Raw genomic sequence first — 14,857 nt, 5'->3', positions numbered from 1 at the left:
AAGTAAATTGCAAGCAAAACCCAGGGTCCCCCCAAATCTATACTGATTATAATACTGATTTTTTTTTTCCCTCACTGCAGATTAATCCTGAACACAAAAAATCTGTTGCACATTGAGGACGGAGCGTTCAGAAATCTTCCAAGGCTAAAATACTTGTAAGAAAGAGTTTTATTCCTTTTCTGTTTTCTCTATTTATTCTTTTCTCCAAAGGAGTATACAAATCAAATTAAGGAGTGTAAGGAAAAAGGTTTTTCATGCATTACAGTATCCTGGGGGTTCATACATTGCTTACAATAGCTTTAGCCAATAGTGAGGTCTTTCAGTGTACAAGGGCAGGGCAGTGATGGACAAAACTGAAGTCTGCAAAGTAGTTCTGATAAGTGCTTATTTCTAGAATAAAGCTTGCATTTTAACAGAGTACTAAACAGAAGATGTAACTAAAATCTCTCCCTCATGCTTAATGTAGTGAGAACATATGCTGCTCCTCTAGGACACTGCTTGAGAATTCTGAAAACTTGATTTTTACAGGTCTTACAACTACCTTTGGAGCCTACATAAAAAATTAGATTTGTCAGTCACTTTTTAAAGTACTGTTAAACTTATACCTACCAAGTCAGCTTCTTGTTGCATCCACTCTGGTAATATTTTCTTCTATAAATAGGAATTATGCTTTTCTCTAGGAGCATTTGTAACACTGGAATAAGACAATTTCCAGACCTGACACAGATCTTCTCAGTGGAAGCTCATTTTATTTTGTAAGTAGAGACCCATGCTAACCCAGCTGTGTTTTCCATCTTGCTCCTGAGATGCTGACAAAAACTCCTTTTTTCTTTCCTTCCAAAGGGAGCTCTGTGATAACTTGCGTATGACAATTATACCACAAAATGCTTTCCAAGGGATGAACAATGAATCACTGACTCTGTGAGTAAAATAATCCTAGCTCCAGCTCCTTCTGTGAGGATAACACTTCTTCTTGAGGAAAGTGGGTTGACTTCATGAAAATCTTGACATTAAGCCCCATAAAAAATAAATATGTATTGTGTGCTGAATTTTAAATGCCTAAGAAACATAGGGATGTTCTTCAAGATGAAGAGCAGAGTTTTATTTAGGAAAGAAAATAGGACCAGAGATCTAAATCTTCATCTTCCATGCAATGTTGTTTTTAAAAATACCATCACCAGGATATAAACTACAAAAACTGCCCTGGAGGTCAAAGTCTCTGTTCTTACCTCAGGGATGTGGTTTCTTGAAACAGTGCTTTCAGGGACCAAGCAGTCTGAGGGAGCTGAGCTTCAGCTGCACATCCCTGTGAAGAGGAGGGATGGAGACACAGAATAAATGGGTACAAACTATGGCTGCTGCTTCTTACCCTGATTTCTTTTGCCTCAGCTCATTTTCCTATAAGATCCCTGTAAGTCTCCACACCCAAGAATTTCCTTTTAGCCAGCAGTGGGTTGGTTCCTTGTTCCAGCCCCCTGTGAGGTGTGTGGCTTTGATGCTATGAGATGCCCCACCTGAGGAATGCAGAAAGCCAAGGTGTAATGTCCTCTGCCAGCACAGCAAAGTTCTGTATGAATTTCACAGCTCACCTGGCTTCAGGAAAACTTCCACAAAGTAGTGCTGGAAGAGGAGAAATCACAAGCTGAGCCTCTTGGCAGGATTTAGGCCAAAATTTGGGTTTCCCAAGGAAGGACCCTGTGAGCCATAGAGAGCAGCAGCAGGTGTGGTAGCCACAAGCCCAGGTTTGGGGGCCAGGCTCCAGCTCACATCCAATGGGAGCCCTGCCCAAAACTCCAGGGGTATTTACTCCTGCAAAGGAGCTACAAGAACTGCAGCTGATGGGCTCTTCATCAGGCTAATGTGCCAGCATGACAGTAATTTTGGCCCAGATTTTATGTATTGACCAATACCTTCTGGAAAGGAGAGAGGAACTGGGCATAAATGTGACTGAATGATACTCCTACATGATGCTAAAGAGGAGCAATTGCTTGGATTAGTGCATCATTTCATCTTATGAGCCTCTTTCCTCCCAGCAAGTTCTCAAAATAACTCCAGAAAAATTATTATTCTGCTAATGGTGCAAGAAAATGAACATAAAAGAGATGGAGAAAGGTGCTTAAAGTCTTTACTGTAACCCTAAAGTGTATTAAATGGGAGGGAGTCTAAGTCAGGAAACAGCCAACAGTCATTTTTCTCCCATCCTTTTGTGATTGGGAGCTCACCACAAGCAGAAAAGAATTATCTTATCAGCAGCTTCCTAATTGTAGAGCTCCGTGTTAACTCCACCCCATGTTGTTAGCTGTAATTAGGGGGAGTAATTCCTCCTGCTACAGCATGGTCTGGTGAAACACAAGTAATCTGTGGAGGTGTAAAGTCACCCTGCAGTCATACTTTGCACTGCAAATAGCTAATTTAGCCTTTCCAGCAGTTAATGTTTCTTGGGGATTGGGAAATTGATCCCACATATTGTCATGGTCTTTAAGGCTATCACTAATTTCAGCATTGTGCTGAGGTAGATACCATCTATCAAGTGGAGCCAGGTGTTCCCCACACTTGAGCTCTTGGTTTCATAGGGCCAGTTTGTGCTATCCCAGAAGCAAGTGAAAAAGCAACAAAAATGTTGTTTCATTCATAAACAGTTCCAAGTTTTCTATCAAAGAAAAAGTAATAAATACAAGTGACTGTATTGAATTTCTATTGGATACATGAACTTAATATGACATTAATATTAATGTGATATTAATAGACCCATAGGTCACATCTCCTGCTGAAGGAAAAGAGCTGAGGTGTAGCAGAGCTCAGGCCTTAGGTGTCTGGCCCCAGGGTGGGGAGTCAGGAAGCAGGGTGGCATCCAGTGTCCCTGTGCAGTGCGGGGGACAGCAAGGCTCCCACAGCACAAATCAAGCCTGGCAGCAGCACCCTGGAGAAGCTGGTAACTCACTGCCTGCTGGATGATGCACAGCTCACCCCTGCCTCTCTGCAAAGCTGTTCCTTGGCAGATTTGTCCATCCACAGAGGATCTGCAATCCAGCAGCTCCCTCCAGGCTTTACAGTTGCTTTCCACCTGACACCTCTCTCAGCCCTGCAGTCTTCCATCTGCACCTGCTGACACCACAAAATCCAGGCCTCCTGCCTCCAGGTTGTTGTCTGTGTGCCAGGAGCTTACCTGGACTAATGCCTTGTTTCTGGATCTCAGCCCCAGGAAGGCACAGGTGAGCCCCTCAGCAGGGGGAGGATCTGTACCTCAGCAGAAGTTCTCTTCAGCAGCTCAACAGGAAGGAGCTTAGACAGTTTAATCTGCACCTTTCTTAATTTAAGAGCTATATTACCTTCATTCTTTACAAGCAGAGACTCTAATCATTAAAATGAATGCAGCACCGAGGTTTGAAGCTTGTTGTACAAAACATAACCTCACCTTTTCCAAATCTTTTTTTCTTATGTTTATTTAATCTCCAGCAAGTTGTATAAAAATGGATTTGAAGATATCCACAGCCATGCCTTCAACGGGACAAAGCTGAATCAACTGTGAGTATGCTATCTCTCCTCAGTAATTTACACAGTAAATATGAATTTAAATAGTCAGAGGCTCTTCCTTCAGTTTAACTGGCTGTGTCTTCTGTTTCCCAATACCCATGAGAAAACTGCAACTTTCAGTGTCATTGTGACTCAGTTGTTAATCTTGCAGCTAGCTCTCACTGCTTTTCCTGAAACAACATCCCTTAAAATAGTACAGCTTTTGTGAGAAAAGCTCATAATTCTTAACAAAATTTCATAAATTAGTGTAGAACTTGAAACAGTAGCCCAGACTAAGGAATCTACAGTTTATGTCTGGAAAAATCAATAGTTTTTAATCTCTCTCACACACTGAGGGACTAGTGTGTTGGTTTGGGCAAAATGAATATTTGCTACTGTAGTGAAAGAACCAGCCTGGTTGTTCCTGGTTTAAGTCAGAAGAATTTGGAATTTATCACATTTAAGTGTAGACGATGATGGCATTAGAGGAAGTAAAGGTCACATGGGAAATACAAGCACTCCCCAGCCAGGCAGTGCAACAACCACGGCTGTGGTGGGAGAAAGAATGGAAACAGGTGTGAAGAATAAACCAAAAAAGTGATTTTTAAAACACAGATGTAAAGAGATTTCATTTTTGGTTCCACAGGATCCTGAAGGACAACAAGAACCTCAGGCGGATCCACAACGATGCCCTGAGAGGGGCCACGGGGCCGGATGTCCTGTAAGTACCCACAGCTCCATGACTTGAGTCTCCTGTGGGAACTGCACTGTGCCACCAGGGCTGTGTCACCACGGCAAACACAGGCTTCGAGTCTGGAGGGAGATTTGATCTCTTATCCTCTGTGTACAAAGTGGAAACATGGCAGGGAGATGCCATGAAATTAGAGAGTGAAAGGAGTTCACACAACACATCAGTTCTAGTGTTGGCATTGATCTCCACCTCTTAGACATTTTGGTTTTTGCTTTATTTGTGTCAGATCCTCCTGATCCTGTATCTTATATTCTGACATTGTAAACTAACTTGTCTTTTGGTAGGATGGACATGTTTTGGCAATATATGGGTTTAGAACTTGTTTATAAAAGTGAACCAGTTGATTGCATGCTGTAAGTTCACGCTGAATAAAACTCGTTATTATCATCCTCATGATTTATTAATCAAGGACTTACTGGAGGGCTGCCCTGGCAATAAAACACAATAGCTTCTGCAAATAGCACTTTGTGCTGCACATGCCTTTTTTGTGCCTTTTATTGGTGCTTTATGGCACATGGCATTACTGGCATCACTTTCAGAATTGTGGGCCTTTTTTTCCTTTGTTTAATGTCCTGATGGACATTTTTCACACCAACAGCCCCTCTGAAGTTACTGTAAGCCAAACTGCTTAAGTTTGTGTTGGCAAGAATGATGGCATTTTTGGGGTTTTAATTAATAGCCATTTAATTAAAGCACCTAGAACAGCCCTTCAGAGCTAAGCAGAGAGCGAGGAGGGTGTCCTACCTGTCAGTTGGCTGGAGAGTCACTATTGCCCACCTTCTTCTCTCTGTGTCTCTGGCTTAAAGAGCCATCCCTTAATCCATGCATGAGTTTCCAATGGAAAGGTCAGGACACAGCCCCTGGAATGGTGGGTTTCAGTTTCCCCAGGACCAAGGGAGCTCCTTGCCTGGCTGGAGCTGCTGAGCCTCGGGGATGCTCTTGCCCCACTGCTTTGTAGTTTCACAGACCATGTCTCTGGGCTGGCCATCAGGTGCTGAAGCAGCTTTGTAGATCTGAACCTTCATGAAAAAACCAGTTGCTGTTAGCTACTGTCATGCTTTGGTGGTATTTTTGTAGGGATGAAAAGAAAAGTGAATGCTCTCTTTGTTTCACAGGGATATTTCTTCAACAGCGCTGGAGTCCCTGCCTAGTTATGGGCTTGAGGCCATTCAGGTCTTAAATGCAACCTCATCTTACTCATTAAAGAGGCTGCCACCACTGGATAAATTCAGCAGTCTTCTGGAAGCTGTCCTGACATATCCCAGCCACTGCTGTGCTTTTCGAAATCTAAGGACAGAAAGGTAAGTCCAAAGAGCACATTATGGTACTGCAGTGCTTCAGAAGTTCCAAAATGGCAATTCTGCTTTATTCAGCTCACATGGCTTGATCATCTTTATTCCTGTTACAGGGAAGCTATGGTGCATTGCAAGGCCTTGCAGGAAACAGCAAATCTCTGCTAAGGCCAGGAAAATTATGTCCATTTATTTTAGAGCAGAAATGGATCCTATCCTGTGCCCCGGATCTGCCAGCAGAAACATTATTCTAAGCTTGTTTAAAGCTTACGTTTTTCTTGGTATCTCAATTAAAAGCCTACTGGCATACAGAAGACAAACTTTTATCAATAGGACATTGCCCTAATTAAAAATAAAATGAAACCCCTGTAGCCTTTAGCTTAATTAATACAGGTGATATGATGACATAGTAGAAAGGGCAAGCTTTCAATTACCCACCAAAATTTAATGCCTGCTACAAGCCCACAGAGAGAGATTACACAGTTTAGTTCTAACCATTTCAAGCAATAGGCAGTATTGTTCTCTCCACAACTGGAAACTGTGGCACAGGGAGAGCTTTGCATCCATAAACTTGGGGCAGTTAACCCAAGACAACTGGAGCTCATTTTTCAGCATTTATGGTTCAAAGAAACCAACCTCCAGTTGACTTCAGGCAGCTAAAGCAATCCCATATGGGTTTAGTTTGAGCCATGGAGGTGCCTCATTTCTCGTCCATCTCAAATGAAGGCCACAGCAATGACTGAGCAGGCAGTTGTGGGAGGCCTGATCAGTGTCACCCCCCTGCCTTCACTTCAGGGATGTCCTGGAAAGGCAGGAGTACATTCCAATTCTTTAGGGTAGCATTAGGGGTTAATCTATGCTTTCTCTGCCCACCTCATTTTACTAAGGAGTTCTTGATTCTGCAAGAACAGAACAAAGAATCTACCGTTAAGCATTTCCATTGCTAATGAACTGATTCTGTCACAGATCACATCTCTGAGCGTATTAAATGCAGGAGCAACTCTGGCAGAAAAGAAAAGATATTTATTCTGATAAAGATAACTACATTTCTGATGCTCTATTATTTTTGGGGTGCTTGACTTTGAAGCATGGGCATGGCCCATAATAACAGACGTGCCTTAGTAAGTCACTTTCTTATATTTATATTAAGTGACTGTTTTCTTAGTAAATTGCTGGGGAGGAAATCCCATGCAAGTCAGGAAATTACTGCTCCCCTACCAGGGGCATCAGCAATGAGGTGAGACATTCATACTGGTAGATACCTGTCTGCGACTTTCAAAGGCTCAAACCCAGAGATTTTGCCAAATGTATCACCTTTCAACTTGTACTATTCAAACTGCTTTACTTCAAGCATGCAAAGTCTCCCTCCAGTTCCCTGACAGCTTTTAAAATAGAGTCACCTGGGGAAGGTTCACCCCATGCACCAGCATGGGCTTGGGGCTGAGCTGCTGGAAAACAGCTCTGCAGAGGACCTAGGGACCCATCCCTGAGCCAGCAGCGTGTCCTTGTGGCCAAGAAGGCCAAAGGTGTCCTGGGCTGCATTAGGAACTGCAGTGCCAGCAGGTCAGGGAGGGGATCCTGCCCCTCTGCTCAGCCCTGGTGAGGCACATCTGGAGTGCTGTGCCCAGTTCTGGGATCCTCAGGATGAGAGAGACATGGAGCTCCTGGAGCAGGTCCAGTGGAGGGCTACTAAGGTGGTCAAGGGTCTGGAGAACCTCTCTTATGAGGAAAGGCTGAGGGAGCTGGGGCTGTTCAGCCCCCAGGAGAGAGGACTGAGAGGGAACCTCATCAATGTCTGTCAGTATCTGAAGGGAGGGTGTCAAGGGGATGGACCAGGCTCTGCTCAGTGGTGCTGGCCAATGGGACACGAGGCAACAGGCAGGAGCTGATGCACAGGAACTTGCATCTGAATATGAGCAAGAACTTCCTTCTGTGCAGGTGACCAAGCACTGGAAGAGGTTGCATGGAGAAGGTGTGGAGTCTCCCTCACTGGGGATATTTCAGAACTGTCTGGAATGTGCTCTAGGATGACACAGGGAGGTTGGACCAGATGCCCCACCATGGTCCCTGCCAACCTGACCCATTCTGGGGTTCTGTATCAGGCCAGTTTCCCAGCAGCTGTGAACAGGCACTTCTCCAAAAGCCAGCCTAACTGCTTCCATTCATCCTGGTGGAGAATCTGGCCCGCTTCAATGCAGTATTTCAAAACGCACCATTTAATTCAAGTTTATTTCACTATTGAAAAAAAATACATCTTACACGACAACCAACCTGAAAGACCATCCTTACACACCTTACACATCCTGACACTGCCTATTTTCACAGCATTTGAAGTCTTCTCCTTCCCACTTCCAGATGTCTGCAGGAACATTTATGCTGCCTCGAGGCCAGCAGTGGCTTACCTTACGTGTCTCTGAAGATCACTTGCAGAGAAGACAAGGCTTTGGCCAAAATCCAGCCTGAAACTTAACTTTCTTCTCATCCTTCTTGCAGACAGAATTTGTTGTTTTCCATTTTTGACAACTTCTCCAAGGAGTGTGAAAGCACCATGAGGAGACCGACTAACGAAATGCTGTAAGTACCTCTCTGCATAGAGATGATGGAAGTAGCAAATACAGACCTCCTCCCCTTTCTCCTCTTCACATGTTTTTTACTAAGCAGGTCTTTGCCTGCCAATTCAGTCACCCCTACAAGTTGCACAGCGGTAATTTTACTATCATTAAAGCAAGATTTGGACTTTCAAAAGGAAAGGGGAATAAAAACCATTCCAGTTTGTCTTCTGAGTTCTGAACAGATTTAAAAATAATGATTAAATATTTACAGAAGTTAGTGGCCTACATGGAGACTTTCCATTCCCTGAAATAAATGCTGTTATTGGTGTGATTCAAAGAAGAGCTGTTATTGCTCACTTTTTTTTTTTTTTTTGCCTATAGAAAGGATAATTCAAACTCTGCATACCAATAGTTTTCCATGGTAGAATGGAGTCCCTGAGCCAGAATTGTGATGACCCCGTGCCAGTGGTTTACTCCGTCTAAACATGTCTTTTCATATCATCACAGTTTTGCTTGACAGTGTTCAGTGTGACAATGAGAAAGGCTAATATCAGAACTGTTGTGTTGGCTGTGCTGGATGGCACAGGCTCTAACCCAGCTTTTAAGGGAGAAGTTTAAAGATTTGCTATTCTTCATCCCTCTGCAGCTACATGGGAGACCTTGGGATTTCTTAGCAGCCCTGACGTGGCGTCAAAGCATTCTAAAGTCTAGAAGAAACAAGGTTATGGTCACAAAATCCCAATGGCTAAATACAGCTGAAATGTGATTGATTCATTGGGATAATTACTTCCTTGGACATTATCTTGTTTGCTGGCTGGTGAGGCCTCCTACAATTGCCATTTGGTTTTATCTGTCTGCTTGTTTTGGATTAGCATCTGTTGCACTCCTGCTGTGCATTAAATAGTCTGCCCAGCCTATTGGCTCCTGAAGCTTTTTACTTTGGCAAATCCCAATCCCAGCAATTCTCCCATCAATGAGCAGGCATTATAATAAGCAAGTGAAAATAAGGTTATGGTTCATGGGCTTAATGGCTGCAGAACTACAGCAGAAATCATCTGAAAGTCCTGAATTCTTACTAGTAAAAAAAAAAAAAAAAAAAAACTCACAAAAATCCAGCTTCCACATAGCAGCACATTCACACAGCCTCTCAGAAAATCACAATCATTTTTCTAAGTAAATAGAGTCAAATGTATTCCCTGCTCTTCCAATTTGAGCCAGACAAGTAAATGCAAGACACTGGGCAGTTTTCCATATACAGAGAGAAGTAAGGATAACGAGTTTGGGACATTATTTGCCCCACAGGAATAGCTGAAAAGCAGCTCAGTTTCATTTGCTCAGTCTCAGTTAAGACCCTGCTCCAGAAATATTATTTAATGGACACGCTTCAGTAGATGTAGAAGCTTAAGTGTGTAGTTAAATTATCCTAAAGCTACCACTTTTCTCAAGAGTTGTCCTCAATAGAGATATTTTCCAGGTCTCACACTGCAGACTGAGTGTTTGCCCACCAAACACTCACAGTCAGGATGATTTGGAAGTTGGGAAATGGGCACCTGATATGGCAGGGAAGTGCCAGAAAAGACAGTGTTTAGTTTCAACACATTTCTTTGGCAGGCTTATCACCACACTCCTGAGGACCTAGAGATTTCAGAATCTTTTTATTTTTTTTATTAGACATTGGGTGCAGCCTAAATTTAATAAATTCCTAACTACCATTGTGATTTTAGTTAACCATGCACTTCTACTCCTTCCCCTATAGTAGTGTGAACAGAAAATTCCTCAGCATCTCCCAAGCCATACATAGTCTCAGGAATTCGTTTGCTAAGTGCCTTTCCTAAGGGGAGCAAAGGTGCACAGTTAAAATCCATAGGTTATGTTAGTATGGCTTCTACAACTGCCTGTGAAACCTCTGTGCATCAAACCTGTAATCCATCAGCCCAGGTGTTGCTGTAGCTTGGACTGCAGCCAACCAGCAGCATGAGAACCATGGCTCCTCCACAAAGCAGTAAAAGTGAAGTACTTACAAATAAGCAAGTTCTGTAAGAGAGCATTTCTGTGGACGGGACTGTGACCCCTGCTGCTCTCCAAGGCCACTTCCCAAACACAAAACATCCTTACAAGGTTTCATTATTTGTAAACACCCTGTAGAAACACATGGAGGAAGGCACTGTTTTAGAACAACTGTTATCTGTTGTTTTTGCAAAAGAATGCAAGTGGCATGTAACAAATAACTCACTTCTGTTTGGGGGGTGGTTTTTTCATGGTTACAGCGATGACTCCAACAGCACATTGCTGTGGTCAGCAGACGGGAAGATGCACCCCTTTGGAACAGATTATGAGAGTTCTCCCTACAGTTACTCAACCATTTTCGACGACAGCGAAATGGCCGGCTTTGACTTTGAGTACGACTTCTGCCAGCCTAAAGTCCTCACGTGCACCCCGGAACCAGACGCCTTCAATCCCTGTGAAGACATCCTGGGCTACAGCTTCCTCAGGGTGCTGATCTGGTTCATAAACATCCTGGCCATCGCCGGCAATTTCACCGTGCTCCTCGTTCTCCTGACCAGCCACTACAAGCTCACCGTCCCTCGCTTCCTCATGTGCAACCTCTCCTTCGCCGACTTCTGCATGGGGCTGTACCTGCTGCTCATCGCCTCGGTGGACGCCCAGACCAGCGGGCAGTACTACAACCACGCCATCGACTGGCAGACGGGCGGCGGCTGCAGCACGGCCGGCTTCTTCACGGTGTTTGCCAGCGAGCTGTCGGTGTACACGCTGACGGTGATCACCCTGGAGCGCTGGCACACCATCACCTACGCCATGCAGCTGGACCGCAAGCTGCGCCTGCGCCACGCCGTGCCCATCATGCTCGGGGGCTGGCTCTTCTCCATCGGGATAGCCCTGCTGCCTCTCTTCGGGGTCAGCAGCTACATGAAGGTCAGCATTTGTCTGCCCATGGATATCGAAACGGGCCTGTCCCAGGCATACATCCTGCTGATCTTGGTGCTCAACGTTGTCGCCTTCATTGTCATTTGTGCTTGCTACATCAAGATTTACATCGCTGTGCAGAACCCAGAGCTGGTGGCCGCCAACAAAGACACCAAGGTCGCCAAGAGAATGGCCATACTGATCTTCACGGATTTCACCTGCATGGCCCCCATCTCCTTTTTTGCCATATCCGCTGCCTTCAAGGTTCCTCTCATCACGGTGACCAACTCCAAGATCCTGCTGGTTTTATTTTACCCCGTCAACTCCTGCGCAAACCCCTTCCTCTACGCCATTTTCACCAAAGCGTTTCGGAGGGATTTCTTCCTGCTGATGAGCAAGCTTGGCTGCTGCAAGAGCCGAGCAGAGCTCTACAGGATGAACTATTTCTCTGCTTATAACTCCAACTGCAAGAATGGCGGCGCAGCCACAGCCCCCACCAAAGCCTCCCAAGCATTCCTGCTCTTGTCAGCCTTAGAGAAGCCCTATCCTGCACCACGGGACAAGACATCTCACAAGGAAAATACACCCAGAGTGCCAAGTTACCCTTTGCAAGGCCAGTTGTGATTATCTTAGTGACTAGGGATTGTTTTACAGTGTCTTGAACACTTCATAATAAATAAAAATGCCAGTCAGTAATTCTTATGCAACACAACTGTTCTGACATTCGAAGTGGTGTTTTCCCTTCTCTTCCTTTGTGATGATAGGTGTGGAAGGTGGCTATTAAGCAAAACTTTTCTGTGTGGGGAACCAGAAGAGTCCAGGAGTAGTCAGTCAAGTTGCTCTTGAAGCTAACAGGTACTGCAGTGATTGCAGCCTGGCTTCTTTTTCTCCAGATCTGCTTCCCTGGAGTATTTAAAGCCTGTTTGCTACCTTTCATGGCTTCTTTTTTCATTCCTATCAGCTGTGCTGGCATTGTTAGTTTAAAGAAAGAGGCACTAAACTAGAAGCCTCCATTTCATCAACAGAAACTTCCAATTACACAGCCACCTACACACAGTTAAAGAAGAGCATTCAAGCAATAGGCTGTAAAGATGTCACTGAGGAGGAAAGTTTATCTATTGAACCTTTGTCACTGGCAATTTTGCAGTTTACATTAGATCTCAGGCTGAGCTGGTGGGTAGTTTACTTAAATTATTAACCCATGCACAGCCATGTGTGATCTGGAAATCACAAGAGATGCAAAACCCTCTCTGCTGCACACAGGACGCAATTTAGGGCATCACATGTGCACACACAAATCAGGTAAAGGCTACCTCTCAGCAGCAGGAGAGCTGCTTCCTGCACAAGCAAGGAAGTGCTGCCTTCTTTTCCCTCCTCAGACAGTCTCAGGAACGATTTCCACTGGTCCACTCTCTGACATTGCCAATGCCATTCAGGAATGCACCAGGGCCTCTTCAGCACACACAGTCCAACTCTATTCCCAGGTGATAAAGCAGAGTAGCAGAGGAGTTACCTTTTTGTGACAATGTTTTCCCATTAAAATCTCTCTTTTCTTTCACTATGCATTGTCTGATGCTAAGTGATCATGCTAAATACCTGGTCCAGATTTGTGACTGCACTGCTAAATTAAGGAAGTGCAGAGTCTGATACATAAGAGAACAGTACTACTGCAATCACTTTAAACCTTTTACATTCTCCTTTTCAGCTGAGTCCTTTGCTTTCAAGTCTGTGACAGCAACTGAGTTCCAAAGCACTCCTCTTGTTGCCAAACACTGCACCACCAGCTACATTTGCTTCACATTAATGAAAGCAATTCCTTGTACCAGTGACTGGTCTATCATTAGTTCATAATTGTGATAATTAGCAATAATATCTCTGACCCACTCTTACCTTCAGCATAATGCCATGGTTTCAATCAGTGCAAAAGCTCTTGATGTAAGCACAGCTGTGCTCACAAGCAGTTCCACAGGTGGGAATGAAGCAGGATTGAGAACAGAGGAGACTCTTAAAACTCTGTGGTTTAGCAATCAATACAAATTCCATTTGATGCACCTCTTTACACACACCAGCCCCTGATGTTAGCCAATGATCCAAAAGGACTATGATAGGACATCTAACTATAATCCAGCCAAAGGTACTAGTGTAAAAAAATAGCTACTAGGCCTAAAACTTCTCTGTCACCTACCTCAAAACTGATTCATGAGACTCATTTCTTCTGACATCCCATGGAAAAGTCCTGTACATGATTTAGGACATGACAGCACAATATCTTAAGTGGCAACAACTGATTTACTTGCATTATGTTTCAACAGGACAAGACCTTGCCAGCACACCCTCCCCACCACATAACATGGTCAGGAAACCACAGGCAAGGGAGATGAGTTACAATTAACAACTGATAGCACCTGCCCTACATAAGAGCTGCAGAGGTAACAGATAAGCAGCAGTAGTCTCTGAATTTTTCTTTTTGTACCTGCTGCAAGTGCAGTGAGATCCACCATTTACAAAGTTGCTGTTTAAAAAAAACTGACAAAACACATCAAATGTAATTTATATACTTAAAATTTGTCTATGCACAAAAATAAGCAAATAAGCAAAAAATAAGCAAAAATACTTTAATAAGAAATTTAGATTCACAACAGAGCTTCTCATACAAGTTACTCTTCTTATTCTATCTCATTATTTTTACTTTACCTTCTTTCTGTGCAAAGTTTTAGACAGCCATTTACTGAAGTATCTTTGAAGGCCATAACTGGTATTACACAGCTCATCCTGTCACATCTGCAGCAATATGTTTGTTAAACTGTAAGTAGCAGCAATCAAAAACATTGATTAATAAACTATTCAGATCAAAAGCACAGATTACTGTTCAAGTCACAGGATAGAACTTACATTTTAATAAGAAGCTTTTTTTTCCACTATAAAAATTCCTGACTTCAGGTGTATTTAGTTGTAAATGTCTTGTTCAAAGCTGTAATTCTTTACTAATGTTATCTGTAAAACTAGCTAAAAACTAAGTGCTCTTTAGCCCTTTTATAGTGACCAGGAAAAACAGGTCAAATTCAGAAGCACCATTCAGAGCCTTTGTGGTGCTTAGTGAATGGTGCATATCCAGTCCTGTCCCATGGATTCCTGTGCCAGACTAACTCTACTCCCAGTCTTTTCTGACTTGGAAATGGCCCCAGAGTTCATAATGTGCACATTTACAGAGCATGAGCACCTCAGAGCCTGTGAGAGAGTGCTGAAACCTAAAAGCATCTATCATGTGGTAAGAGCTGCATTTTTTGTGCATTTATGGGTCTGAAGCATAGCATCATTGCAGCTACAAGTCATCTGAATGGGGGAAAAGAAATCATACACTGCAATATTTTAACTGCCCCTGGACACACAGTTCTTCACATTCCAGCAGCAGCATCTACAAAAGACAAAAGGAATGTCACACTTGGTTCAAGTACTCTAGTTCAGTGTCCTGTCTTTGACACTGGAGAGTAGCACAGGCATCCAAAAAAGCATGTAACAGACTCAGTTTTAAGATAACTACTTCCTGCCTTATGTCATTAGCACAAGGGTTTGCACCATTACCAACAAGGGCTGCGGTTTTTCCCTTAATTTCTTCCATACATTGATTCTCTCCCACCCTCAGATTTTTCCTTCCCTTCTCCCAGCCTCTGCACCCTCTCAGGGATTAGAGATAAGCAAAATGTCTCATTCCAGCAGACATGGGAGTAGCAGACAGGGGGGAGGTGTGCCCTAGTGTAGCACTGCCCTTCCAGCAGGATGATCCTGCTCTGAAGCAGCCTGGCTGCAGCTTTACCATGGAATTG

The 14,857-nt window shown here is 43.7% G+C and overlaps 1 protein-coding gene across 1 annotated transcript; it reads left to right on the top strand.

Moving 5' to 3' along the window:
* The first annotated feature begins 852 nt into the window (after positions 1-852).
* On the top strand, positions 853-11,657 carry LHCGR (luteinizing hormone/choriogonadotropin receptor). Its single transcript, XM_077176357.1, has 6 exons — positions 853-921; positions 3,457-3,525; positions 4,160-4,234; positions 5,380-5,565; positions 8,050-8,130; positions 10,376-11,657. The coding sequence occupies exons 1-6, from the start codon at positions 866-868 to the stop codon at positions 11,655-11,657; spliced, it is 1,749 nt and encodes a 582-aa protein (XP_077032472.1). The 5' UTR covers positions 853-865.
* The last annotated feature ends 3,200 nt before the right edge of the window (positions 11,658-14,857 follow it).

Source organism: Agelaius phoeniceus, chromosome 3 (genome assembly GCF_051311805.1).
Source record: "Agelaius phoeniceus isolate bAgePho1 chromosome 3, bAgePho1.hap1, whole genome shotgun sequence".
NCBI classification, from domain to species: domain Eukaryota; kingdom Metazoa; phylum Chordata; class Aves; order Passeriformes; family Icteridae; genus Agelaius; species Agelaius phoeniceus.
The sequence above is the reverse complement of the archived record's forward strand: the minus strand, read 5'-3'. Positions and strand labels throughout refer to the sequence as shown.